At 41.1% G+C, this 26,965-nt stretch overlaps 1 protein-coding gene across 2 annotated transcripts in view; it reads right to left on the minus strand.

Annotated features, from left to right (window-relative positions):
- Positions 1–7,437: 7,437 nt before the first annotated feature.
- SRP54 (signal recognition particle 54) overlaps positions 7,438–26,965 on the minus strand; it is a 19,915-nt gene continuing 387 nt past the window's right edge. Inside the window, exons 1-16 of one of the 2 annotated variants that reach the window (XM_025201580.1) lie at positions 26,605–26,782; positions 24,525–24,635; positions 22,517–22,608; positions 21,288–21,372; positions 18,268–18,372; positions 17,093–17,159; positions 16,948–17,005; positions 16,150–16,300; positions 14,280–14,428; positions 12,345–12,445; positions 12,149–12,235; positions 11,662–11,735; positions 11,275–11,383; positions 10,291–10,461; positions 8,833–8,928; positions 7,438–7,899 (exon numbers count right to left, since the gene is read on the minus strand). In XM_025201580.1, coding sequence (XP_025057365.1) covers positions 7,808–7,899; positions 8,833–8,928; positions 10,291–10,461; positions 11,275–11,383; positions 11,662–11,735; positions 12,149–12,235; positions 12,345–12,445; positions 14,280–14,428; positions 16,150–16,300; positions 16,948–17,005; positions 17,093–17,159; positions 18,268–18,372; positions 21,288–21,372; positions 22,517–22,608; positions 24,525–24,602 — 1,515 coding nt within the window. In that variant the 5' untranslated portion in view covers positions 24,603–24,635; positions 26,605–26,782 and the 3' untranslated portion in view covers positions 7,438–7,807. Of the gene's footprint in view, positions 7,900–8,832; positions 8,929–10,290; positions 10,462–11,274; positions 11,384–11,661; positions 11,736–12,148; positions 12,236–12,344; positions 12,446–14,279; positions 14,429–16,149; positions 16,301–16,947; positions 17,006–17,092; positions 17,160–18,267; positions 18,373–21,287; positions 21,373–22,516; positions 22,609–24,524; positions 24,636–26,604; positions 26,783–26,965 lie in introns of those variants that run through there. The other variant, XM_025201577.1, reaches the window with a different exon arrangement.

Below are 26,965 nucleotides of genomic sequence, written 5' to 3' on the forward strand. Positions count from 1 at the left end.
CCCGGTTGCGGAGCCCCGCTGGCGGGGGCGGTGCGAGCTGCCTTGGGGCCGCAGGATGGTGTCCGGGCTGGGGCTCGCGCGGCCAGAATTGCCCTTGCGGAGCGGACAGTGTACATGGCCCGCAGGGAGCGGCCGGGAAGACCTCGCCTTCCTGCTTGCCCAGCCCCACAGGCGTTCACGTCTAAGTGGTGCCGCTCCCCTGCGGACAGAAAAGCTCAGCCCCGAGCAGCCCCTTCCCCGGAGGGACGCGGGGGCTAGGGGTCCGGGCTGGGGCTCGCGCGGCCAGAATTGCCCTTGCGGAGCGGACAGTGTACATGGCCCGCAGGGAGCGGCCGGGAAGACCTCGCCTTCCTGCTTGCCCAGCCCCACAGGCGTTCACGTCTAAGTGGTGCCGCTCCCCTGCGGACAGAAAAGCTCAGCCCCGAGCAGCCCCTTCCCCGGAGGGACGCGGGGGCTAGGGCTGTTCCGTTTGGGAAGGATGGAGGTGTGTAAGAAGGGCACAAAGGCTGTGGCTTATGGGAACAAGGGCGCGGCCGTGAGTGGGAATGAGACAGGAGAAGCCATTATTTGGAAAACTAAAGTTGTTGAAGGACAATACCAAGCTTTGATGATTTTATCTGCTTTCCAGACAACCTGCAAAACTAGATTGGACAAGGAGAAAGGCTTGCAAGCACGACAAAAATAAAAAACAGGAAGCTTAGAAAGGGACCATGTTCATGAGGGGAAAGTGGTGGTAGTTTTGATAAATCAAACTGAGACATGGGGATCTTGCCCTGCTTGAACAGTTAGGACAGTCTACATTACCACTCAATGATGACATTTTTAGTTAAGATCAATATAATTGTATACTGTTCTTAAGCCCCTTTTTTCCTAAAAGCTTTGTTCATACTGCCAAAACCATCTATTTTAAGAAGGCCATTTTACCACTTACACCATGGTTCAGACTCCCAAAACAAATAAATGCTCCACTTCAGAAGACAAAAAGGTACAAGGGCCATCAGCTGGGTGACAGGATGCATTTTGGTAGAGGTTAATAGTATAGCTAGTCTGACAGTTGTGGAAAAACATAGTTTAGAGAAGCCAAAAAACTCCTGCTGGAATGATTGAAACAGTTGTGCTGCCCTAAAAAAAAATTCATACTTGGAGGGGGAAAATGCTCAGCAGTATACATCTATAGTCCCTCACTTGAATATGCAGCTCCCAGCTGCCCCCAGGAACATAAAGGCTGCTGGGGCCAGCACAGTTGCTGGTCCCAGCCTCCCCTCCCCCACCCAGAGTAACCTGCCACATGCCAAAGCAACGGTGGCACATGGGCATTCCCCAGGGATAAGTAGCAGCAGCACAAGGTGGACTGCTGCTACTTGGCCCCTAGGAAAACATGTCTGCGCTCATCTGGATGCACCCTTTGGGTCCTTTTCTTGGTTTTTTGATTTTTCTGTGATGTTTTGTAAGCATAATATCAGTTCAAAATCATCGTCTATAGTTACTGACTCATCCTTTGGGTATCATTTTTTTTTCCTGGAGTTGAACCTGGATACATGGGTGTGACTTGTAATCAAGACAATATAATAGCTGAGATACAGATCTTAAATCCCCGTCTTCTCTAAGATGGGAAAGCAACTGGTTAAAGCAGAGATGACAGTTCTACTGGAGGGTGGTTACTAGCAGTTTGTCAATAACTGGTTTTGGGACAGTTCCTAAATTTTTTTCTTGATGACTGACAGAACGTGGAATATATTTAAAAATTTGCCAAAGATAAAAGTTGGGGTTCATTGTCCGTAAAGAAAAGGATAAGAATTTCTTATAGTTCAGTCCACAAGGTCATCTAACTAGAATGGCATGACATGTAGTTAAGTGGAAGTTCTTGCACTAAGGAACTAATAAAGAGCATTTAAACTTGTTTCCAACTGTGGAGCATCCATAGAAGGTGGAAAAGTAGCTGGGTACATGAGTTAATCATAGCACAAATGAGCTACCAATGGGACTTGGCAAGGAAAAGAAAATGCAATTTAAGGAGCATCAGGCAAGGTATTTCCAGTAGGTAGGGTGTGGTAATGTAGTTTTACATGGGACTAGTGAGAACTCGAGAGAGAAAAAACACATGTAGGGAGGGAAATAAGAGCCTAACTTATTTAAGATGCACTTCACTAAATACATTACCAACATTATGTGATGATGAGTGCTGTGGTTTCCTGCATTAACAAGGGACTGGATTTTAGGATGGAGGATGTTCCTTGTAATCCTGTCACTAAATGCTCATTCACACATGACAGCACTCAGTGGACAGGAGAGGATCTTAGTCACTTTCTAAAGAAGAAACAAGTCTAACCAGATAATTTAGATCAAATTAAGACACCCCCTACCTATTAAACATCAAATGCAGGTGTGTTGTAACAAGGCTGGATATTCTCGTAAGGCTGGCAGGCCCAAAGAAGTTTGCAACTGTAAATCCATCTCAAGAAAAAAAAGCAAGTGATAAATGCTTACATTTTTGTTTGTTTGGGGTTTTTTTTATTGCTGCTACCTGAGGCCCCAAAGAAGCTGCATGATAGATTAAAGAAGCATTTAATAGACTTGCAGTAACTAAGTAAAACAGTCTATAGATTATTTTACATACACTAGGATTGTTCTACTCTTCTCATAGTCTTAAGAGAAGACTAAATTTAAAACTGAATAGAAACACTGACAAATGCAATGAAAGTGAAATTTCAGTAATTTTAACCTCGTTGCCAGTTTAAAACCTATTTAGGTCAGTGCTGACAGAGATGCTTGCTGTGCTCAGCAGATGGCATCTGTTTGACTTGAAAATGCACATTAATCCATACTCTTAACTAAAGTCCTTGTATAACAGTGATCGTCCACTCAACACTAAACATAGACATTCCAGACAAATTTAGTGCCAGAAATAGACCAAAAAACCCAGGAAGTCTAGTATAAAATAAATAAATAAATAAATAAATAAATAAAAGATAAAAGAAAGAAAGAATTCAAATGTTACAGCAAATTCCTGCCTATGCCTGTGCCCTTTGATAGCTGTTTGTTGCCAGTGCTAATGGAATTAATTGTCCAGTTGCTAGCAAACAGGTGTCTGTCAACTATCACAACTGGTTGCCTTGTTGGCAGTCTCAGCAGAAAGGCTAAAGAATAGATGCCATGGAAACTGAATTCATAGTAGCATGAAGTGGAAACTAGCACAAGAATGGCTTGTGCTCTGCTCATTTGGGAGTGAAAGCTCAATCTTGCCCGTTCAATAGGCTCTCACTTTACTTATCAAAAATAGAAGGCAAGCTGAAGAAGCCTCTACTGCCTCATGAATTGAAGGTCTGGAACTGAAAAGGGCTAGAGGGCTGCCAAAGTTGTTTTTTTTAGCTAACATAATAAGCAGCTGCCTCGCCCTAGCTAGAATCTTCTAGACCCTTTTGAAATTCTAGATGGACCAATCTCCCCAAAATACACACACAGAAATATCTATTTTTAGGTCAGTAGGCACTAATCTCAGAAAAAATGTCCTAATCTGTCTGGTAGGTCATTGGTGAGGGTAGAGGGTGGAGGGGGAAGAGCAGGGAGTAAGGACAACTGGATTCCACCCCCCCAGCTGCTGGATTTAAATTGTAATTCCTACTGAAAACATTTTAAATTAACAAGTCTGTGACTACAAGCTTTATCACAGATCGAAGGTTAAAAATATATTATCTTAAAAGTTAAGAATATTTATAGTAGTATCTCAGGAGTGATGAACCACTTTTCTATGCCATCTACTTACCAAATTACACGTGTCACTGCCTAGTTCACTAGTTCTCTCTAGTGGTTATTTCAATGCATTACAGTTACAAAAAAGTACATGGAAAGAGACAGCAAAACCAAGGAGGGGGAAAGTGTGGGGAGAAGTGGGGTGGGTTATGTCTATTTTCAGTTCTTTAACTTTTCAGACCTATGTTGTGTTTCATATTTCATAGAAAACAGAAGTGTTTTAGAAGTTAAAAATATTTCTCCTACAAAACAGGACTAGGGATGGATGAGTTTTGCACAGCAGAACAGTGTAGGAAGCAAAGGTTCCTGTAAGCAGTTATTCAGCAACCCTCAGCAGGTGTAATGTCACAAAAATATTTTTTGCATCACTACGGGTTCACTTTCACCTTAGCTAGAGTTATCATACATCCAGGTTTTCCTGAACATGTCCTCCCATCTCTGTCCAGGAAGTTTTTTAAAAATATCAACAAATGTCTGGGATTTTGCACTGCTCAGCATAGTTTTTACCAGCACTTCCTGGCTTGTCCTAGCAAGGAGCTGCTTGGGGCTGGGAGAGCCGAGAGGGGGCGATTGGAGGCAGGGGGCATCACATGCATCTGCATGTATGCATGCTGGCCACCTGTGTACAGCCAGGCAGGGTGGTGGGACCAGCCTCAGCAGCTGGATACAGGTAAGTCTGTGGGGGTGGAGAGCCAGAGGGGGTGGAGTGCAGGATGGGCTGATTCTCCCCCTCCCCCACCCCCACCAAAATTAACAGGCTGAGCCCCTGTTGCGGGAGTTCACCTTCTTGTTTCTCTTCAATATCGACCTACTTGCCACTTCTAAAAACTTAAGGATATGTCTTGGTGTAATACAAGCATAGATTACAAAAAGCAAGCCTGTATTAACATGAGACTTCTTACGTGTCACACTGGACTAGCACATTGCTATTTGTACACATCTGAAAAACCTCACTATACGGTTTGCATGTACTATAGTTAAGGAAATGCCCATTGCACATACTGCTGCTCTACGAAAACCCGTCTCTGGAGCTGACCCTATCTGCTGATAGCAAGTAGGCATTGAGACGGCCATAAAACAGACAAAACCATAGTTGTTGAATACATTGAAATAAAGAACCATTTGTCGACTGACTTGACAGTCTGCGACTTGGCCTGTACAAAAGCACACTGCTTCACTGTTTACTCTCAATGTACCCATTCTTTTTAAGTATGACTTTCATAAGGGGTATTCAACCCTAGTTCTAAACTTTTCCTTAGAAATTTTGTCTGTTCAGATGCAATATTTCTGGCAATAGACAAAGTTTGTTGCGATAGCAGGAACACCACCACATTTGTAGATTGTTTTTAACTAAAAAAAAATAAATCAATGCAAACAATGCAGGAAGTCAAAGCATTCATTCACAGATGTATACAAGGCACCCCTGAAACTTCCACATGAAGTTTACATAGTTTTGCTACATTAAAACATGTTGAGATTAAAACAAAAAAAGGTAGACCAATTAAAGCTTCTTATATGGATTATATGAGAAGGCAAAATTGAGGAACTATGTGGCAAATTTAGGATGTTCTATGCAAACCTGCTGAAAATGCCAAGCTAGTTCTTGTAGGTGCATCTCCTGTAAATTTGTCTTTGCTAGGAAGACATTTTAAAAAATAAAAGCCACTCCATATATTGTCATTTGTCTTGAATCACGCAGCGACCTGGATAGATAATAAAACTGGCTGACATTTCCCAGAACAGGTCTTATATAGACACAATCACAGGAAAGGAAAAAAAGTTGCTATTAACCTTAGCCACAAGTACAGTATAAGAAAGTTCTGGTTTTTGTATACCTGCCTGTCCATGTTACATTTACAACCAAATTAGAGAAACAACTTACTATACTGCTAAACTCATATGCGAATTAGGACCTTTCCTATATAATCATATCTAGCTTAAATCCGAGGGAAAAAGATGGGTGCTACAAAAGAAGGGTAATAGCTGAGGAATTAAAATGTTGAAACAATTGTGATCTGAAGGACCTAGAATAGAATTTAAGAGCATCTTCACACAAAAGACTTAATTGTGAACAGGAACACCATCTCCACCACTCAAAACAAACACAAACTGAACAGCCATACTTAAAACCCCTGAAGACGTGAACATATGTTGAAAGAAGTTCTCACACCCCCTCTCCCACCTTAGAAGGAAGTATACTGCTGGGTTCAGACAAAATAGGTAAAGGCCAGGGTTGCAGACTACGTTAAAAATGGATATGTTTTATATAACGTAAATGTAACCCCATACCATGCTGCTGCCCATCCCCCAAACCTTACCCTCACTGGCCGCCCCCCCAGAGAAGGGCTATTGTCCATTTACCTACAACCCAGCAGTGGTACAGACAGGTAACTGGACACAGCAGTAGCACATGGCACAGGATGAAGATGGGAGGGTGAAGGGAAGGAAGCAGGCTACAAAATCCTGAGGATAAAGTGCTCCCTACAGGGTACTGTACATGTGCTCAGACACCAGGTGGCACTACTCTGCTGTCTGTCAAATCAGCAGAGCCTCCAGCTGGTTTGACCCGGGATCTTCAAATCAAACTCCCCTTTTTATCCTTCCCTTTTAAAACAGACAGGCTTTTTTTTTTTTTTAAACACACAGAAGGTATATTGAGATCCATTGCTAAAATATTTTGTACTTGGGTGACAAAAAGCAGGATATCTAAGGAAACACGAGGTTTATGCTGAATTCTTATCCACTCCTAATACTGTATGATTTGTCCTATGGCCTGTTATATTGTTCACATGTGATTTTTACAGCAAGGAACGTTTGGATTATGAGATTAAAATGCAAATAGGTGCCTATTCATGGCTCTTGGGGACTTCAGAACATTTAATCAGCATTCTGAATGTAACATTATTCATCTCAAAAAACTGATAAACTGATACTGAAAAAGAGGGTGGGGGAGAAGAAAAGAGTGTCATCTACAGTCCGCAATGTGTTCTTCCAAAACTCCAGCATCCAAATGACGACCTTTGAAGTTGCCTTAAAAGTTGGAACATTCTGCTCATTTCATACCAAGCCTGATGACAGTTCCAAAACAAATTGGGTAACTTTAAGAACTGTAAACTGACACCTTATATCATGAATGCCAGCTCAAGAACCTTTAACTGCAGCCATGTCAATATAAGGAAAGAATCAGTCTTCTAGGTAGATTGTGACCAGGTTGTTAAGGTCAAAACCAACATTAAGTTTCAGATCACAAGCAGCCATACACTCACAGCAAGATCACTTGCAGTCTGGCAAAAAGAAGGTACAAGTGGATACCATGGTTATACTGAAGATGTGCCCTCTTAATAAACCTATAATGTCTCTATAGATTATTATAAAGTTATGAGAGAATTGTGTATCCTTACAAAAATTCCCCATGGCAAGCAGCAGCAGTTATTCACCACCCTTCTCTGAGCATACGTAAAGGAAGAAACCCTCTCCCTCACCATGCCTGCTTCCATTTTGGTCTGAAGCAAATTCAGTACTTTATGACCCATGTATCAAAGGTGTTGGTATTCTAAGCATTTGCTGAGCAACAATTACTTATATGTTGTTTTAAGCAAACAGTAGCCATCCTCACTATGTCACTATGAAAATCGAGTACAATAAAGGATAGTTAAAAAAAACCCAAAGAAATAGGCAAATCCTTCATTTACAACCACTTAAGTTTATTTTACAGTATATTTTTGTGATGTTTTTATTACTATTAACCAAAGATTGGTTTGCTTACAAATATAATGCCTGCCATTTGATGCAAACAAAAAGTCTCTCCAAATATTAAAAATTTTACATTGCGAGTTTTGTTTAACCTGAATAGTTCTTTCAACATCATATATTAATGGGGAGGAGCCAACTAAAGCAAAAATAACCACTTTCCAGAATTAAAATTTAGACACTAATTGAGAAGCCTGAATAGGAGTTGCAAAAAGATATTCCCCCATTATTGTAAAAAAAGAAATCAAATCCTTTTCCTGAAGTCTCACCAAAATGGTCAACCAAGTCTATTTTTATTAAGGCTTCTTTACATGTTATTGAATCCCATCATGCCTTTCATATTTCCAGCAGCACCTTGTTGAAATTGCCTCATCATTGACTGCAATCCTGCCATGCCACCTAGAGAAATCAGTGAGAATGGATATCAGTTAAGTAACAGAACAATTCTTTGAAATTCAGCTCCCTACTTCTGAAGACTCTTCAGACTAAAAATAGCTGGTCATACAAGATCTACAACTGAAGGCTAAATGTAAAGTAGGCTGTAAGGACACAGAAGTAAGCAGTTGTGAGTATGGAAACCGGTGCTAATCCATTTTAATCACTGACAAAGCATGGACCAACGATTAAACAGTCAGGAAATGCTTTTTGAATCTCTCAGAAGTTACGCAAGGCTGGAACTGCTGTCTACCATGGCTCAGCCTAGTAACAGGGCAAGAAGAGAACAGTTTTAGGGATCTTTCCCATTTACCTGCCCCTTTTCACACTGCTCCAGCAGAATAGTCCCCTAGCTGGAGTGTGGGGTCTTGATCCTATACTGTCAGAGGGCTCAATGTTCTACTGTTGTAGAAAATTTGAGGGGAGAAAGCACAGATTAGTTTCTGTATAAGTGGACCATATAGGGGGATATGAGAGAAGTGAAGCCAAGACTTGACAAAGCATCCTCTAATCATCTGCTATACAATACACAGGCCACTACTGTCAATTCCACAATCCTGGTTGAAATTTTAGACTGTGACAGAAGCTCCTATATGGTCTTCTTTTACTGGACACATTTTGAGCCAAGCACATCATACTGCCTTCAAAACTACATGTCAGGAAGAGTAATTACAAAATCACCACAAAAAGGCAAGCAGCTGAAATAGAATACTTTGCAACTATGAATTTCCTCAAGTGCTCAGGCTGCTTTCCAGTTTTAAAGGAAAAGAATGTTAAAAGTCTAAACAAAAAACAAGACGACACCCTCCACATATTGACAAATGTACCACTAACTACAGTTCTCTGAAAGGCCCCTAGGTTAGGCTAACAAAACAAACAAGTTACAACAACACTTACCCATGTGGTGAAGAACTCTTGGATCCATCATCTTTGCCATTTGCTGGTTCAATTTGGCCAGCTGAGACTGATTTACATTCTTTGACATGTCACCTCCTTAAACAACAAAGAATATGGATTACTCAGATATTAAAAGCTTTACTCCAACCCCCAATTTTACATTCACATCACCTCAGAATTGGAGGCCAAGACTTACACTACACACCATCTGTAAAGAGCGGGTAATCAGAGTGCTTATTAGTGCATGTATAAGGAACAACAGTCTCAGCATACAGTAAAATCTGTTATCCAGCATTTAAATAACCGGAATACTTTACGAACTGGAATTGTCAGCTAGATACAGAGAAGGGGCGGAGGAAAGCTCGCACATGGGAGCTGCTGCTGCCACACACCACCCTGTGCTGCCGCTGCTCTACATGCAGCCGCCACCGTCCACCCCACTCCACTGGCCAGATGTGGGGAGGGACAGATGAGGGGGAATGGACGCTTGCACACAGCAGCTGTGCTGCTGCTGCTCCGTGCTGCACCCACCAGCTGCTCCTGCTCCACATATTTTCCATATGTTAAGCAAAAGATGGTGTTTTCAGGTACTTCCCTTTTAAATCTTTAGTGGCTTCTGCACCATTTTCAATGAACCCAGTGAGGCCCAACCTTTTTGACAGGCATGCCATGAATTAACCTACACAACCTTAGAGTGCCACTCTAATTTTCTTTCCCCACCAGATCTGTTGCTCTGTTCTGCTCCCTAGCCTGTGTTCCTTACCTTATCTGTTCCTTGCTTTCTGAACTGTGTTGCCTGTCCCTTCCCTAATCTGTCAGGTACCACACACACAGGCTGTGTGGTATATGTGCTGCAGTTTGGCTACCCCTAGATTAACTAATTTATAGCAAACAATACTTCCTTAGTCCTGTTTATAACATTTTCTTGATAATTTGATTGTAATCGAACAAAAAAATTCTAAGGAAAGAGAGTCTTGATCATTTCTTTATCTGTTCTCAAATTAGTCAGTCTCCAGTAAGACAAAGCCAGCACTGAAACAGGCTAGAGGAAACACTTGCTAGAAGCCTCAAAAAAAATCAGATTTCTCAAATGCTGTACACTACTATCACTGAATTATAAATATTTTTCCTTATTTATTTGGAATTAGTTAAAAATGTTGTTGCTGTAGCACTGATAGTCAAGTGATATGAGAAAAGCAACTGCCTCAAGTCTGGTCTCCTCCAAATGAAGTACTGATTTCAGCTGTAATCTCATTAGGTATCTCCTGTTACAGCCCAGAAACAACCAAACTAAAACTGTCTTTCATTCTGCAACTACAACTTTCCCTTTCCTCTCCCACGACCCAAGTTACAAGTGTAACCCTGCCTTCTGCGCCGCCCCCCCGCAAACAAAAATTTACCCTATCCCCTTCTGTCAGAACAGGTACCAGACAGAGTAGATGACATTTTAATTCTTACCTTTGAAGAGTCCCTTTATACCTCCCATCTTTTTTACCATCTGTGCAAACTTGGTATACTGTGTCAAAAGCTCCTGAACATCTCTGGTCGAAACACCTGAACCTCTTGCTACTCTTTGGATTCTTCCTGGTTGTTTACTGAAAACCTTTGCACCATCTGTACTGTCAAGTTCTGCAATTAAAAAACAATGCAAAAATCCATTTCATGCCATACCTTCGAAAGTAATTTACATTTTAATGAGAATCATGTTTTTCTTTTTAAAAACACGGTTCTGCATTATGTCGCACTTGTTTTCAATTTAAGTGTCGGCCTCACAAGCTAATCCATTCAAACTGGGTTATTTACATCGTGTGCATCTCTATTAGCACCTAAAATTGTACAAAGTGTGTTAGACACTCAACTCAGTAGCACTGCACAACTGCAAATGTTATAATTTTCCTGCAAAGTTTCTATGACTAGTCTTCACAGGCAAGATTAAAATAAACCAATTTTGGCACTAGGGACAGAGAGCACTGGTGGGGTAAGGAGTTGGGAGAAGCCTTTTACTTGCAAACCAGGAAAGTTTTATCTGAACATGAGACAATATGCAGCCTTACAATAACATTTCCGGTCATTTTACCATGAAGAAAAATTAAGTTGACAGTTATAAACAAGCGTTAATGCCTAGTTTCAAGAGTATACTTTGAAATTTGTTCACTTGTAAAGGCACAATAACTTCTTTCCAGTAACTGAAATATCAAACAGTGTTTGTACCTTTCAATCAGCTTCATTCTGGAAACCAATAAGCTAGGTACACCCATGTCCTCCTGTGACTAGAACATGGTTGTCTGTACAAGTGAGAAATTAGTGCTCTTCTCCACTGTCCCTGCCTCCCCTACCTCGACCCTCATGCCCTTGCTTGTTCCAATAGACTAATAAAAGATTTTATTCAAGAAACTTATCTATCGCGTCGGGGGGGGAAGGAGGGAGTGTATTTCTTTTTACCTTGGTCATTCATGCTGTCCATTATTGTCATCAATTTCTTTAGTCTTGCCATTGACTCCTGTTCATTGCCCTTGCTCATAAAATCTGTTCCAAAACCAGGGATCATACCCTATGTAAAATGATGCAGCAAACAGTTTTAATGGTGTTGGTTTTATAGTTTACAAGAAAAATACTTTTAAATAACCTTACTAAGAGTGTTGTATATTTTTACTGGGGCAAATCTGAACATATTCATCATAACCAGTGAAAAAAGGGGATTCGGTAACATTTTAGCTAGCTGTCAGCGATACTACTTTGCTTTCTACAAAGGAGAAAACAAAAACACTACTCAAACTCAAAAAAAAAAAAGTGAAGTTTGATTGAAGAGAATTTTTTAGGATAGCTAACCAAGATTTGACTGAAGGGTCCCATTTTCATAATGTTTTGGAATTGTTCATACATATCTCTCAATGTAAACTGACCTGAAATAAAACAAAAATGGAAGGTTAGCAAAGATCATACCTGATGACATTGATATCAATTCTGTTATTACCCATCTTATATTACACTTTACCATTAGGGGGAACCACTCTTCCATCTTGTGCTGCTTGGCTATCTACCTATTCATCATCTGCACATCACATTTGGGTATCTTTAAGTTGCAATGCCATGTCAGTAGCCATCCAGTTAACTTCCACATTAACCATTCAAAGTATTTAACTTCACTATTCAGATTTATGTAATCAAGTTTGCTGCCTGATCCTCTACCAATCTACCCTCAATCAACCTCTACAAGCTCAAGATCATTTTCACAAGGTTAGCTTGAAGTAGTACCCCTCTACCCATTTCATACTTCGGGGGATTGGGAAGGTGAGGGGAGGGGAAGGTAACTTACCATGTTTGAGCTTCTCTATGAGTGCTTCATTATCATCCAGCTTTAATTCATTTACTTTATCTATCAGTCCTTCAATATCACCCATACCTGGAAAAACAGTAAATTCCTTCAAAATTTACAAACACACGCCATTTTTTCTGCAGTCACATTCTGAGAACATAACTACAGTTAAAAAAAAAAAAAAAAGAGTACATACCAAGAAGTTTGCTGATGAAAGGCTGCGTTTTGAATGGTTCAAAGTCATCTATATGTTCTCCAGTACCAATAAAAATAATAGGACTTTTTGTGGCAGCAACTCTGTGATTAAATAAACAGTGAGATTAGATCAAATTAATACTTACCCCCAGACAAATTCTGCTCCCAGTTGGCATTATAAACTATCTTAAGTCCCTGGGGTATTCTAGTAACTCCTCAAAACTACTTGTTCAAAAGGATTTGCAATTCAGAATTTGAAAGCGACTTGCTAGTAGAATCCTTCCCAATTGCTAAAAGGTATGGAGATTTACAAAACTATCCTTAGTCTTTACAACTTTTATATTTAATCAGGAATAGAAATATATATCTTATGAATAAGTTTTAGAACAGTTATGCAGTCCTCTTCGGTCTGCAGATAGATTCTGTGACTATTTCTGTTCACATTTGGCATATTAAGATGGCCAGTTTTATTGTCAACCGTCAGAACCTTATTGACAGAAAAAAGTTTATTACAGTTTATGCTGCTGCTGGAAAGCAAGCAGAGACAGCAAAATCGTTTAGAAAAAAACAACCAACATGCTGAGAAATAATGGAGATCTCTGCTCCCACATCTCATGGCAGACAGATAAAAATTATATGGCAGGGGGGGGGGGGGGGGGGGGGGGCGCGGCAGCGGCAGAGGAGTTGATAGTATTTCGAGGTTAACAGATGCCTACTAGCCAGAGACAGCAAGATGAGAAGGTAAACCTATAAAGTAGGGACCAGTGACAACTCTTTTAGAGATGAGCTGCACTCCATGCATCTGTGGATATGCATGGGGCACTTGGTCTTAAAAGCCTGGCCCTAGGGCTGGCAGACAAGGTCCTGACTTTGTCTGTCTTTTGAAACCTTATTTTAAAGGGAAGAATAGAAAATTTATAGCAGTTTAAGGGGCTTGGCATTTTGGACGAGTCAGGCAACACAACAAGTTGATATCAGAACATACCAGACAAGATTCTTTTGCTAATGTTCCCTCTACTGTCCCTAATCAACCTAATTTTCACCCACCATAACTCCTCAATCAGAAGGCTTGCTATATCTGACTTTATGCAAGGTTAAACAGACATTTTTTATACTTCTAGAACAGTAGTGCTCATGACTTTGGTCCTGTGGACCTCACACTATTCATCTGGTCCACCTGCAAGCCAGATCAGGCCCTGTGACTGCCTGTGTGTGCTGGGATTAGGCCCAGCAACCCAATGCACCCAATACAGAGCCACCGCCAACAGGGCACCCCACAAATCTGAGGCAAACTTGCAGGTCAGATAACATGGTGCCAGAGGTCAAGCACCCCTGTTCTAAAGGATTTAGGACTTACTTCAATTGTAATACATTGTGGTATATGGCTCTCATAAAAGGCATGGAATCCATGAAAATGTGACTAAAAAATTTAAAGTTATTTTTTACCATATTTGTTAGATTCATACAAGCCAAAGATTTGACTTCCATCTCACTGCTAGCAAGTTGTATCAAAACAATAACCTTACAATTAAAGACTCCTTTTTCTTCTTTGGCATGTCACCTTATGAGCCATATCTAATAAGACTTACTAGATTTGTAGTGGTATTTAAAAAAGAAATAAAGTCTAAGGCATTTACAGAAAAGCTAGCAATGCCATCTGAGAAGTAAACTGGGTCATTAAGGAAAGAGATGCATAATAGCTGATGCCTAATATTCAAAAGCCATGTGACATGCAGCCTATCCCAACAGCTGTCAAGTGGCTGCAACTTCCTTCAGTGGGAGGGATTTGGGAACAGACCAGGAAGGGTTTATTATTTCAAGGCAAGCTTAGGTACCCTTAAAAGCACATAAAAACAGCAAAAAGAACTTCAACATTTCTTCTGCTAGTCTAAACACCATATACCTCTACCAGAATTAGGGACCATCTTCTACTTACGCACTAAGGGCACCTCCTCCTTTTGCATGGCCATCAAGTTTTGTCACAATAACAGAGGCTACATCCACTTTATCCTTGAAAGCTTTAGCCTGAGCTTCACAAGCTTGTCCAATTGAGGCATCCATCACGTAAACAATGTTATCCGGTTGCTGGAAAGTTTACAGGAGTGTCATTTCCATTTCTTTTAAGTCATGTTTGTGCACTATACTCTGGAACAGAACTTTCAAAGAAGTTTAAAAAAAAAAATAAGAGTCCTCAGGTAGAGTACTTTTAAAGAGAATTAAGGTCATGCAATGATCCCAGCAATCTGAAATTTTTACAAGCTGTTAAATTTCTGATGTGTATTATTTCTGAAAAAATGTCCACTTGCTATACAAGTTATCTTCTACTAACTGGAGAATTATAATTTTTTTTTTTTTAAACACAAAGATTACTATTTATTTTGAAACATTTTAGTCAACATTTGATCTAGTTATCAAAGCCTAGTCTCCCATTGAAGTATCAGACCAACTCATATAAGGAGGCTAGAGAACATCTTGGCTTTATACTGGAGTATCCACTAAGAGGTCCATTCCTTCATGGAAGCCTTGAGACCCAGTATTCATAAACAACTCCAATTAGTACTAAAGTGGAAACTGTACATGTTGGGTGCAATTATTTCATCAAAAAGTATAAAGTTGATTAAGCAGATAGCCACTACCATAATCAAGGGGAAGAGGGGAGGGGGCACAAAAATATGCCACAGCCACAGCAGCGGTTGATCGCTACACTGCAAATTAGCATAGCAGCAGTCTATACTGCCCTATCTTCTGAGGTCCCTTCCATCCCTAATGTCTATGAAATCTGTGGCTGCCTCAGGCTATACTTCTACAGATTGCTAGCAGAAGCATAGCTGACAAGGTTTGGGCCCTGGGCAGCCGATCTCAACAGAGGTGCTAGTAAAGCCAGAAACCAGGGGGTTAATGCAGCAGAGAGCTGGGTCATGATGAACCCCCTTGTTTATCCAAGTGATAAAGTCAGCGGCTGCAATATTAACCCCCCAGCTGCTGGTCACACTGACACTCCTGTAGCAGTGTCCCCTGGGTGCACAAGGTTGACAAGAGCACAAAGGACACAAGCCCCCAACTGCCCTGTTTGTAGGACTGGCCCCACTCCCTGAATACTGCCAATTTCAGTCATCAGTGGCAAGGGACAACCATTGATTTGACAGCACAGTAGAGAAGCATCCTCTACACATCTCCACCCAGGACCTGTGCATTTGCTGCCCACCACTTGTTATGTTACTGGCAGATGGCTACAGAATCACAAACCTGACAACCACATATGCCATCAACTTTGATACTTCCTGAAGATTGTTGCTTAAATGTATACCAGATGGTTATCATAAGATGAATTTGGTCATCAATGTGACTAATAAATTACCGCATCTGTTTCATTTAAGAAAAAAAAAATGAAATGAAAACTGAAATCTTGGTTCATGTATATTAACATAATTACAGAAAAGAGACCATTCTGTTTTTATATGAATCTCTAAGTTTTGGGCAATCCTTGAAATGAGATCATGTTGAAATGAAATGATCACTGTCCTCTGTCTGCATGATATTTCTAATTCAATGAGCAAAACTAAAAAAAACTAACAAGAACAGTTTAATGAGTATTCCTGAACTATCAAAAATAAAAGGCCAATAAGAGACTTAATTTCTCCTTGTCAGTTTAAAACTGTTGCTACACTTGAAAAATTTTGAAGATACAAGTTAAAGACCTGACACGTTCTGTAGCAGCATTTAGGTAAAAAAAAGAAAAGAAAAGAGGTGTTGGATTAAAGATGTTATAAAGAAATAATTATTGTACACTTCTGGTTGTTACTCACTATAGCATTGGCAACTTGTAACATTTCTTCAAACAAAGAGTCTTCCTGTTTGTGACGGCCACTGGTATCAACAATAATTATTTCAAAGTTCTCATTCTTAAATTTCTCAACTCCTTCTGAGGCAATAATCACAGGATCCATTTCTGTGTAACTGTTCAAACACACAGACATCTAATCAATATGAAAAAAGACACTTTTTGCTCTTCTCTCCCCCCAAAATCTATATCCAGGGAAGTAAGAATATTGAATTCATGCAAGCAATTTACTATAAATCCACCCCAAATTTCTAGATATACATTCTTAGTTAAGAAATGTCTGTTTAGGTATGAATGATAAACCTCAAGTCTAGCAAACCAGTTTCCTTTCAGTGTCCAGTGTGCTAAAGAATGACACATACAATATGCAATATTTACATCACCTCACTGGACTGGGCTCTTCCATCTTTGTTTATAGAACAGGAAGCTAGGCAAGAACTGAGATAATAGATTCAAATGTCATTAAGTAGAGCAATGATGTGCATGTCTACAATTGTCATTTTAACTGTGAGCCCATCTCTGTATCCATTTTGGGATGCAAATGAAGCATTAGCTAGCATTTCTAAAGGTCAAAAAAACAAAGGTATTCAAGGTCTCTCTAAAAACCTGAATGTGTTAACACCCTGATTATTTACAAGTCATCATATTCTTGTTAATCTTATTTGACAGCAAACTAAGCGCTTGTACAGCTTAGACAAGCTAACATTACATATGCAGCAGCTTAACCATTTCTGAAAGCAAGTGGAAGGAGAAAGGTGCATACCTTCCATAAAAGGGAATTCTTGCTTTTGTTGCATTCTGTTTTAGCTGGTCAAAAGCACCTGTAAGACAGAGATATTTGTCAAAGGATTGACAGGTACAAGTACAGAAAAAGTAATAAGACATTTAGCCAAAACTATTCATATTACCTGCTCTATATGTGTCTGCACATATCAAACATGTTTTCCAGCCTTTCCTCTGGTAATAGTACGCTAACTGTTGAAGTGAAATTCAAAATTAGTTATATTTTAGTGCTTTTATCTAAAGAAAAAGCCTTCTCCTAAAAATAAGAGATTACACATTTTCCAGCAACTAATTCACTGGAGCCCTGTATTTTCTAAAGGGCAAAGGCAAGACAGTTTTCCCCACAGTCAAACTGCTTGAAACCGAGATATCACATTTTATTACTAATGTTGAGTACTATCAGATGTTACAGCCTCTTACGTTTTGATATAAATATTTTTTTCTACTACATAACCTATTAGCATTTAATGCATGGTAGATTTTGCACGATATGGCAAAGTCAAGACAGGTCTGGAGTGAAGCACAGAACTTCAATTTCCTGCGCTAGTGATGACCAAACAAAGTTGGGAAATGCTTGAAGTGAGTGGAAAGATAGAAAATCATTGTAATGATCAATAACTTTTGGTATTGTGCCAACTTGAATCTTGCAAACTGGGTTCTTGGTCCTGAATTTCACAACTGATAAATCGAAGACAGCTTTAGGAACTTCTCCTAAAGGCATACAGTTTTGCCTTTGCAAAACAAAAGCCTTTATTATAGCTATATAAATTAAATCTGTTATTCCAGAGGCCAAATCATTACAGTCTACAAGAGAAGAAAGCAGATGGAAACAATGGTCTGAAAGCTTTTGAAGTTGGAACAAGCAATGATGCATAAACCATAAAAGGGAAGTTGATGATTTTGACAAAAGGATAAAAAAAACAAACAAACAAATCAAATTAATCTTCCACAGTGAAATGCAGGTTAAACTAGTATAATCTATTTGTTCACCATACCATTAAGTGATCACATAGCTGAATGCTGCTTTTCATGCGACCATTTCCAGAGAGATCTCCAGTCCAAAAAAAGTACCCTCACACATTTAATAACAATTGAAACAATGTGTCCCTTTCTGCAGCACTAAAACTAAAACAGGCCACCTCTGCCTTGAAAGCTCCTCTTATAAATAGCACTGTACTGAATAAAGTAAGCTCTACTTCTAACCATGAAAGTATGCAAGCCATAAATAAAATCTACTAGAAATCTTCACTTTGAGAACCTTTTAATTTTTATTAAAACGTTATAATAAGATTTAAATTACCTTTGAACATGTTGTTGTTTTACCACTTCCCTGCAACCCAACAAACATTATAATATTTTGTTTTCCTTTGGTTGGTGTCCAGGCTTTGACTCCAGGATCTACAAGCTGTAAAACAAAAACATAATAAATTCCCCACTTCCAATTTTAGCATTTATTATAGTCAGTTAAGCAGGTATACAGCTTCTCTTCTCCCAAGTCTGTCCCGCTGGACAGTCGGATTTTCATAACTAATCAAATGGATTAATTTATTCTTTTAAAAGGATGGCTGATCTATTATTACTACTACTGTTGTTACTGTCTATACAAACCGAGTGTCACTTAAGATAATATGGGCTAATTTCCATTTTGTTCTGAAGAGCATACGTATACAATGTTTCCCTGAGTTCAGATTTGGTTGTTTTTAAAGTTTAGTACACATACACAAATTAGTCTAGGATATGAACAAGAAGCAACAGTTGATAGAGTATGCAGACCTGCACAGTGCTGTTAACCTGGAGCAGAGTGAGAACTGGTCACAAATTTGTCAGTTTTCGTGGCTTCTATCCAGAACTCTAACAAGCAGGGCTGTGCGAAGCAGCAAGTATTCATTTTGGATTTGGAATTAGCCAATTTGGAAGGACAGTGATTCAATCTGGTGATTCGAATCACTGTCCCAATTCAGATCCAAAGATTCAGCACCGATTTGGAGATTTGGCCATAGAACTAAACAGGCAGCAGTCCTCACCAGGCTGGACACAGCTGTCTTCAGCTGGTAAGTCTGTTGTGGTGGGCAGAGGGGTAGATCAACACCCCCACAGTGAGGGAGAAATTGGGGCTGGGACAAGCTGCCCAGCTGGGCCAGGGGGGCGCAGGACTTGGGAAGGGGAGCTCCCGCCACTGTGCACCGCCATGCGCCACTGGTCCAGGAGCATATGGAAGTGGGCATGTGCCCCTGGATGGATGGCAGAGGGCACTGGGAACGGGGGCTATGCCCTCCCGCCGCTCGCCCAGGCTCCCTTCACCTCCTGGACAAGCCACAGCTTCGCCCTGGCTGGGCAAGCAGCAGCAGGGCATGGAGGCCAATGTGCACCCAAGTGGGGGAGAGGCCGCTGGCAGGGGTTATGGGGAATTTTAGGGTGGCTGAAGCCCCCCCACACCATAGCCCCTGCTTCACTGCACTCTGCAGGGCAGACAGAGCCAGGGCTGTGGCTGGGGCTAGCTGCCCAAAGCGCAGCACAGCCCGGCCCGGCCCAGCCCAGCCAGATCTGGGGGCACATGCCCACTCCCATGCCCTCCTGAACCAGCAACACGCAGTGGCAGCAGCCCCCCTTCCCCGAGTCCTGGGCGCCCCGCCCTGGCTGGTCAGCTTGTCCCAGCCCCAATCCCTCCCTCGCTATGGGGCCATTGATCTGCCCTGCCCCCCATGCCCCTTCCCTCCCCCCGTCTACCGACCACAACAGACTTACCAGCTGGAGGCAGCTGTGTCCAGCAGAGTGAGGACTGCTGCTCATTTAATCTATGGCCAAATCTCCGAATTGGTGCCAAATCTTTTCCGAATCGATTCAGAGGCTTCCGATTCAATTCTGACCTTTTATTTGGTTTCCTGATTCGATCTGGATTCAGAGATTCAGCTGCCGAATCTCCTCCAAATCGAATCAGCTACTGAAGCCTTGCATGGCCCTACGAACAAGCATCTTGTCAGCAACATTGATTCTGCTGGTGCAAAAAGACAAGAAACTGTGGAAGCTGGCATTTAAGATAAATATCCTGGTTTCATCACTCAAAAGAGGATGAAAAAAGGGAGGAAATTTAATAGAGATATCCCAAATATTTGCAATGACAGCCTATGGTGTGGAAAGGGGGAAACAGAGAAAAACAGTCTTCTCAGGTCATAGTGTTAGAGAACTGGGGCCTTCAAATTTGTTAGCTATCTTCCAACTTACTGACATACCTGGTCTACAATATGCTCCAAGCACACAGCCTGCAGGCTAGATGTGACCTATTGAGCCTTTCTACCAGTAGACCACTAGAAGTTGGGGGGCCTGGCCTGCTATTCAATTTGGAACCCTTTGGCCCCACTGGCCATAGCCACCATTCCCTAACTCCTTCCCCTGAATCCAGTGCCATCATCAGACCCCTCCCACCACCAGCAGATCGCTTTCTACTGCCACTGGGGCCACCACAATGCGCCAGGTTGGAAATGGCCCACAAGGAGCCTTGTGGCTAGGGTCTAATCCAGGACCCTAAGTGAGTTTGACACCCCTGTTCTAACCATAAACTTTCACAGGCTTAGAAAGCAGGTAAGTTTGGGAAGACTTCATTGAAGACAGCAAAACCTGGATCTCTGGGACAACCACTGGCACTCCAGTCTTCCAAGAGGAAGTTTGCCAAAACATTTAACATCACATAAGAGGTTGGGAGGAAGAGCATCTTCCTCCTAGTTTGGCTCTCTAAAATTGTTGAACTCTTTTGGCTGAAGTTTTCAAAAATCTGTGAGGCAGATTGTAAAAAACTTTTAGCCTAAAGGGTTAAAGACTGGTGGAGAATTGTAAAAAAACCCCACAAAAAACAAAACTGAAAACAAGAATCTATTCAGGGAGCATCAGAAAATTTCAACAGATGGTAGTTCATATAGTGAAACCGCAAGATGTTTGAACAGTATAATTATAACCCCAATTCAATCTAGATAATAGTTCAGGTATTTAAACCAAGGGCTACCGGTGCCCAAGTCAGCTTCAGTCCCCCTCTGACCAACTGCACTGACACCAGGGGGGGGCCCCCCCCCCCCCAGGCAATCTTACTCACCAGAAAGCAACATGACTGCTTTTGATAGTGGCCCCATTCCCTGGCCGGCACTCCAAGAAGGGGCACTGGCACTCCAGCCAGCCTCCCTGCCAGTCACCTAATTGGCGAGCACGAGCTGACAGGGGGTGCACCAGCGCTCTCAGGGGGTGCACGTGTACCACCTATGCGTCACCACTGATTTAAACAATATAAGATAAGAAAAGTCAAAATTTGATGCACATATTTTGAAGTTTTACCTTAACAAGCTCTTTAAAAACAGCATGCTGAATCATTTTCCTTTTGTTAAGGCCAGATGCCATCTCTTCAAGATCAATAGCTGACCTATGTTTTAAAATGGAGTTTGAGATGAGGAAAAAACATTAACATGATTGAAAACATACCTTAAATGTCCTACCAGGTTTTAATTTTTATAAACAAGAGCACCTTAGATACTTTCTGTAAGAATCTGTATTTTCTTAAACATTTAAAGAAATATCCTCATATACAGGAAATTAACAACTGTCCAGTATACTTGACTTGATGCACTTGAAGATTATTCAAATAGAGAATACTAAGATCAGAGACTTGCAAGGCAAGCCATATGAGGAAAGGCTGAGGGACTTGGGTCTCTTCAGCCTAAAAAAAGGGAAGGCTGAAAAGGAACTTGGTAGCAGCTTACCGCCATATCAGGGGAATACACCAGGTGCTTGGTGAACAACTGTTCACCAGGGCACCCTTGGGGAAAACCAGGAGTAATGACCACAAACTCCTGGAAGACTGTTTCAGGCTTAACACTAGGAAAAACTTCTTCATGGTTAGGGTGTCCAAGCTGTGAAATAAATTCCCTCCAGAGCTGGAGCAATCACCTACCCAGGACATTTTCAAGAGGAGACTGGATGGGGTCACCTGACCCCAGTTGTCTTTCCTGCCTAGTGCAGGAGGACTGGACCTGATGCTCTCGCAAGGTCCCTTCCAGCCCCTTACAATCTATGAATCTAAGAGACAGCCATAAATTAACAGCATTGATAGAACATACAGGCATACTGCCTATATCAAACACAGAGGACAGAGAGGCAAATACTGAAGAGATAATAACATGGTTCTTAAAAAGGTTGATGTACGGTCCTAGAACTTTCAGACCTTAGCTACACCAAGATGTTCAATCTAACCTCTTCACTTTTCAGAAAATAAGACAAACCAAATCCTAAAGATGCTTCTTAAAAATGTACATCAAACCATGTAGGAGCATACAGAAGTCTGTTTGCTACTTCAGAAGAGCAGCAACACCAGCTAGTACAAGGATGGACATGGACATGTAAGTGTTCAAACTACATCTCCCTATAAAGGAGCAGAATGATGAAAATTAGATCACTTTAAATGCATATTGGTAACTTTAAATTTTTCATAACCAAGTTAGTCAATCCACTAGCCCTTCAGTGACAGAAATGCAAAGATAAATAGTTTTAAGTTGGCTCCTTTGACTTACTTGACATTTTCTCTTAGCTGCTTCACTAATTTAATATTAACATCAGCTTCCAGTAATGCTGTGCATACTTCTTTTAACATAGCATTTAAAACCTTTGAAGAAAAAAAGAAAAACCACTCATGAGCTACCACACAAATGACACAGTACTCAATCCTTAATATTAGTAATAAGAAAATGCACATCTTTTTTATGTAAAGCACAGTCAGACAATAGAATGAACCAACTTTAAACTATATTTGATTTGACTATACAAACACCAGGAAAGTGTTCACATATGGAGCATCATTGTTCATTTTAAAAATTTGGAAACTTCACCTGTACCTGAGGAATAGGTTCCTTTCCTTTTACTAGTTAAAGGTATCACAAAAATTCCACCACATTCTCTCAGATGCAAATAGGATTGTTTTTTCTAAGAAAGAGAACAGGTGCTTCAAAACCACCTTGAACACCCACACAGTAAATAAAATGAGGCTCTCAGAAATGGTGTGCGTCGGGGAATTGACACAAGTGCACAAGAATCTCAAATCATATTGTCTACAAAATAGAAGTACAGAAGCAAAAAGCTCTTCATTTATTGAGAACATAGATAATAAACTAGATTAATGAACTGGAGGCAGTGTTTTCAAACTGGGATGGCCGAGTTGGGAACCTACATTAAATTTAAGAATTACTTTTGAATACACCAAGTTCCGTTTTCAAGATATTACCAAAAAACACTTAGTAAGTGACCTGTTTTACAGAAATAGAGGAGTCTTGCAGCTCCTATGGAGAGACAGGGAGATGCAGATTGCTCATACTTATGGTGGGGGGAAGGGGTGGAGGAAATCACGCTACAGGTTTAGATGCCTAACTTCAGGCACCCACCTTTGGAGGTGCTGGCTAGTCTTTTGCTTCTTTAAACATGGATTGAAGATAGGAGTTGGTGAAGAATTTGGGGTCTCAAAGCTGAAGACTTCTTATAAAAAGGCACGATAAACTTTGTGATATCTAGCAGATCTTGAAGCCAAAAGGGATCACTGTGATCAACCTCCTTTGCCTCCTGCATAACCCAAGCCAAAGAACTTCCCTGTATTAAAAGTCAGCTTCAAGCCCAACAGATGTGGCTGAACTAGAGCATCTTCCCACAAGATATCACATTTTGATTTAAAGTTTACCACTGATAAAAAAAATCTTCTATAATTCAATGTTATTCAGGTCTTATTTCTAATCTTAAAATCTGAGAGGAGGCACGGGCAGCATGGCCCCCTCTTCCCCCATCCTTTACTCTTTGCACTGCTGGTGGTGCAAATGGTGCAGGGGTCCCAGCAGTGGTAGCAGCAGTGAGTCTCACTGGGATGGGGGGCAGCAGGCTGGGAATGAGTGGCATCAGCAGGGCTGGGGAAGGGTTGGCAGCCTGGGAGTGAGGGACACTGGCAGGACCAGGGGCTGTTTTCTACTGAAACTATTACTGGGTTGGGACTGGCCATCAATACTTACAAATGGGTCCTAGTACACAAAAAGTTGAGAAACACTAGACTAGATGACGTTGAGGACTGTTTCAACCCTTTTCTCTGATCCTAATCCCTATTGAAGGCCATGAGAAAAGACACCAAACACAATGAAGATTTCATGTTTACAACTCCACTTAAATTCAGTTAGCCAGTTTTAATACACTTGATACAGAATCAATATGGTGTGTATCATTTGAAGTTATTAAAAATGTTAAGCTATACAGTCAAGTGGCTTTGAGAAATCAGGTACTACAGGAACCATTACTGTTAGTTTTGTCAGTAACACTTATCTTGTAAAGATTACATGCATTTTCCATGATCTCAAATTGACTGGCAGTACTCTCCTTTGTTTCTCTAGTACACTAGCCTGATAAACAGCCATTCCATTGTCTAGGTTCAATGGCAGCTTGACATGCCCCGAGTGAGCCAAGAAGTCCAATTTACCCTTTAAGGATTAGCACATTAGCTTTCTTCCAGGCTCAAACATCCCCAGTACCATAAATATAAACATTACATACCTCTTCATTGATAATTGTAGCATTGCTCAGAGAGCGCAATGCTGATGTTATTTTTCTTCCAAGATCTGCTAAAACCATTTTGGCAGATTTAAGGAACACTCATAGAGCAATCTGTAAAGCATTTTAAAAAGAGTAAGTTAGTAAAAACTCTAGAAATCAATTAACATTTTATAATGACATTTTGTTAATTTAGTGCAATTCAAGCTACTTAAAACCAAAGCATGGGGCTGCAATTAAAAAACATTTAACTGCATATCTGGTACATTTCGGTGCAGCTCAACCAGGACAAACAGGTCAAACGCTAGTTTCTGCCATTCAGCAACATTCTTATTTCAAGGTTTGAATAGCTGCCTCAAACCACTGAGATATTCAGCTTATATAAATATTACAGAATACTTTATACTGGAACCCTGCCAGGCTCCTTAGCATCAACACCTGTTCAATGCCATACTACATTTTGCCCTCTCCCTGGAATAAAACACCATTGTGCAAAGCAAATAAACTTCAATTTCTGAAAGAGGCAAAAACTAGGCAGATGCTTCTCTTGGCCTGAATAGTGATTTAAGGAAACTGCCTTTATAAAACACAAGCTTTCCTCATGCCACACTTGGTAACCTAGGCTACAATCAAATTGAAAAGTAAACTTTTCTTCACCAAGACAGTAATATTTTATTAAGTGCACTACAGAGTGGGGTCCTTTTGAAGTTATTCTGATGTTTAACAACTGTACTATATGCTTTAAAGGAAAAAAAGTTTCTACTCTTTCTTTAGAAGATAAGAGCTGATCCATATACTGCTCTGTAATTAAAGAACAAGTCACTGATGTGAGCAAGCCATCTGGTTGTTGTGTTTAGCTCAGGGTGCATATCCAAACACCTTTGAGTCAACAAGTTTGAAAGCAGCCATAACTACATAAACCAAACAAACCTGCCAGCATTTAGAACCTGGAGTGAGGAATGGAAACCACCAGAAAGCTTGACTAGATATAGAACATACATCCTTAGAAGAAAAGTGGTAGCTTCAGGATCCAACTGCATGTATGCAATATTTTACGTATAGTAAAGATTGTAAGGTGATTTACATTACTGTCTCTTGATGTTTATGCAGTCCAAAAGAACAATTTGCCTCATGATCACCTTTGCTCTTAAGACTATTTAGAAAGTCTTTTTGTTTATCAGTCTAAGTTTCCCACCATGGAGAAGTTTTCGTTTTACCCTGGAATTTCATCACCGCTGGTCATTTTGCTCAAGTCCCAAAACTCCATTTATAATGTCTTTAAAAAGAAGTTAACCATGACATCATTTACCAGGCTTGCTTTATGGCAAGGAAAAACAGATAAACTCAAAGTTGGAAGTGAAGGACTGCTGCCAGAAACTGAAGACAAGCCTTTCCTTTCCCACAACATACACCTGGTGGCCTGACAAGAAGTAGTTCTCAGGCAGAGGGGAAAAATATTTTATGATGAATGCCAGATAGAGACTGGATATTACATGTAGTCAGACAGGACACCTTTCATTAGGACAGTCTTAACCACACTGGGGAGGAGCCTAGAGCTAGGGGCTACTCCCCCCTCCTTTTATTTCACTTAAGGCTAAAGGCCAATGAAAGTGTGGCTTAGACTATCAACTGCTGCTGTTTTAATCAATTAGAAACATTTTAAAGCTCTATCTTAATAGCTTTAGCGAGATTAGCAACTGAGGTCCGAACTCTGAAAACGTTTACATGAGTTATTCACTTTACATGTTTTAGGCCACCTTGGCTGCATAAAGCAGCCGAGGAGGTGCGCATGGAGTTTACAGTCGGCTTCTAGAATCACTCTCTTTTACAAAAGCTCCCCGTCATTTCCCAATTGTTCTGCTTGAGCTGCAAGCCTAAACAGAAACAGAGGAAAGTCAAGTGGCCCTACTGACAAAGGCCAACCAGCAAGACAAGGAATAGTAAAGATGGGCGGGGGGGGGTGGGAATAGTCAACTTCTGCATTTTTAGTATCCATTTTCCTTTCTAGCACAGGAGAACAAGTGAGCAACGCGACTCCCAAGACACCAAAATAAGTAAATAAGTAAATAAAAGACCCACATACACCAGAGAGCAAGCAAGGAGAGCAAAATCTCCAGCTGGGTTTGGCCACTGCCACCAGCAGCAGCGACCGCCGGGAGGCGGGCAGGCAACACCCTGACCATGCAAGGCCCAGGCGGTCGCCCAAGCACTCGTGGACCCCAAAAGGCCCCAAGCAAGCGGATCCGTGCCAGCAGCGGGACACACCACAACACCCCCCTCTCGCGCCTTCCGGCGTCCAAACCTCGCCGAGTCACGGCAAGACACGCGGTAGGTGGGCACAGTCAGCGCTAGGCCGGGGCCACCGTTGCCCGGAGCGCACGGTCGGGTCTAGAGCCTCCGGAGCAGGCGGGGGCTGGCCCCACCCTTCCGCGGAGGCGGGGGGG

The sequence above is a fragment of the Alligator sinensis genome, unplaced genomic scaffold (genome assembly GCF_000455745.1).
Source record: "Alligator sinensis unplaced genomic scaffold, ASM45574v1 scaffold280_1, whole genome shotgun sequence".
Classification (NCBI taxonomy): Eukaryota; Metazoa; Chordata; order Crocodylia; family Alligatoridae; genus Alligator; species Alligator sinensis.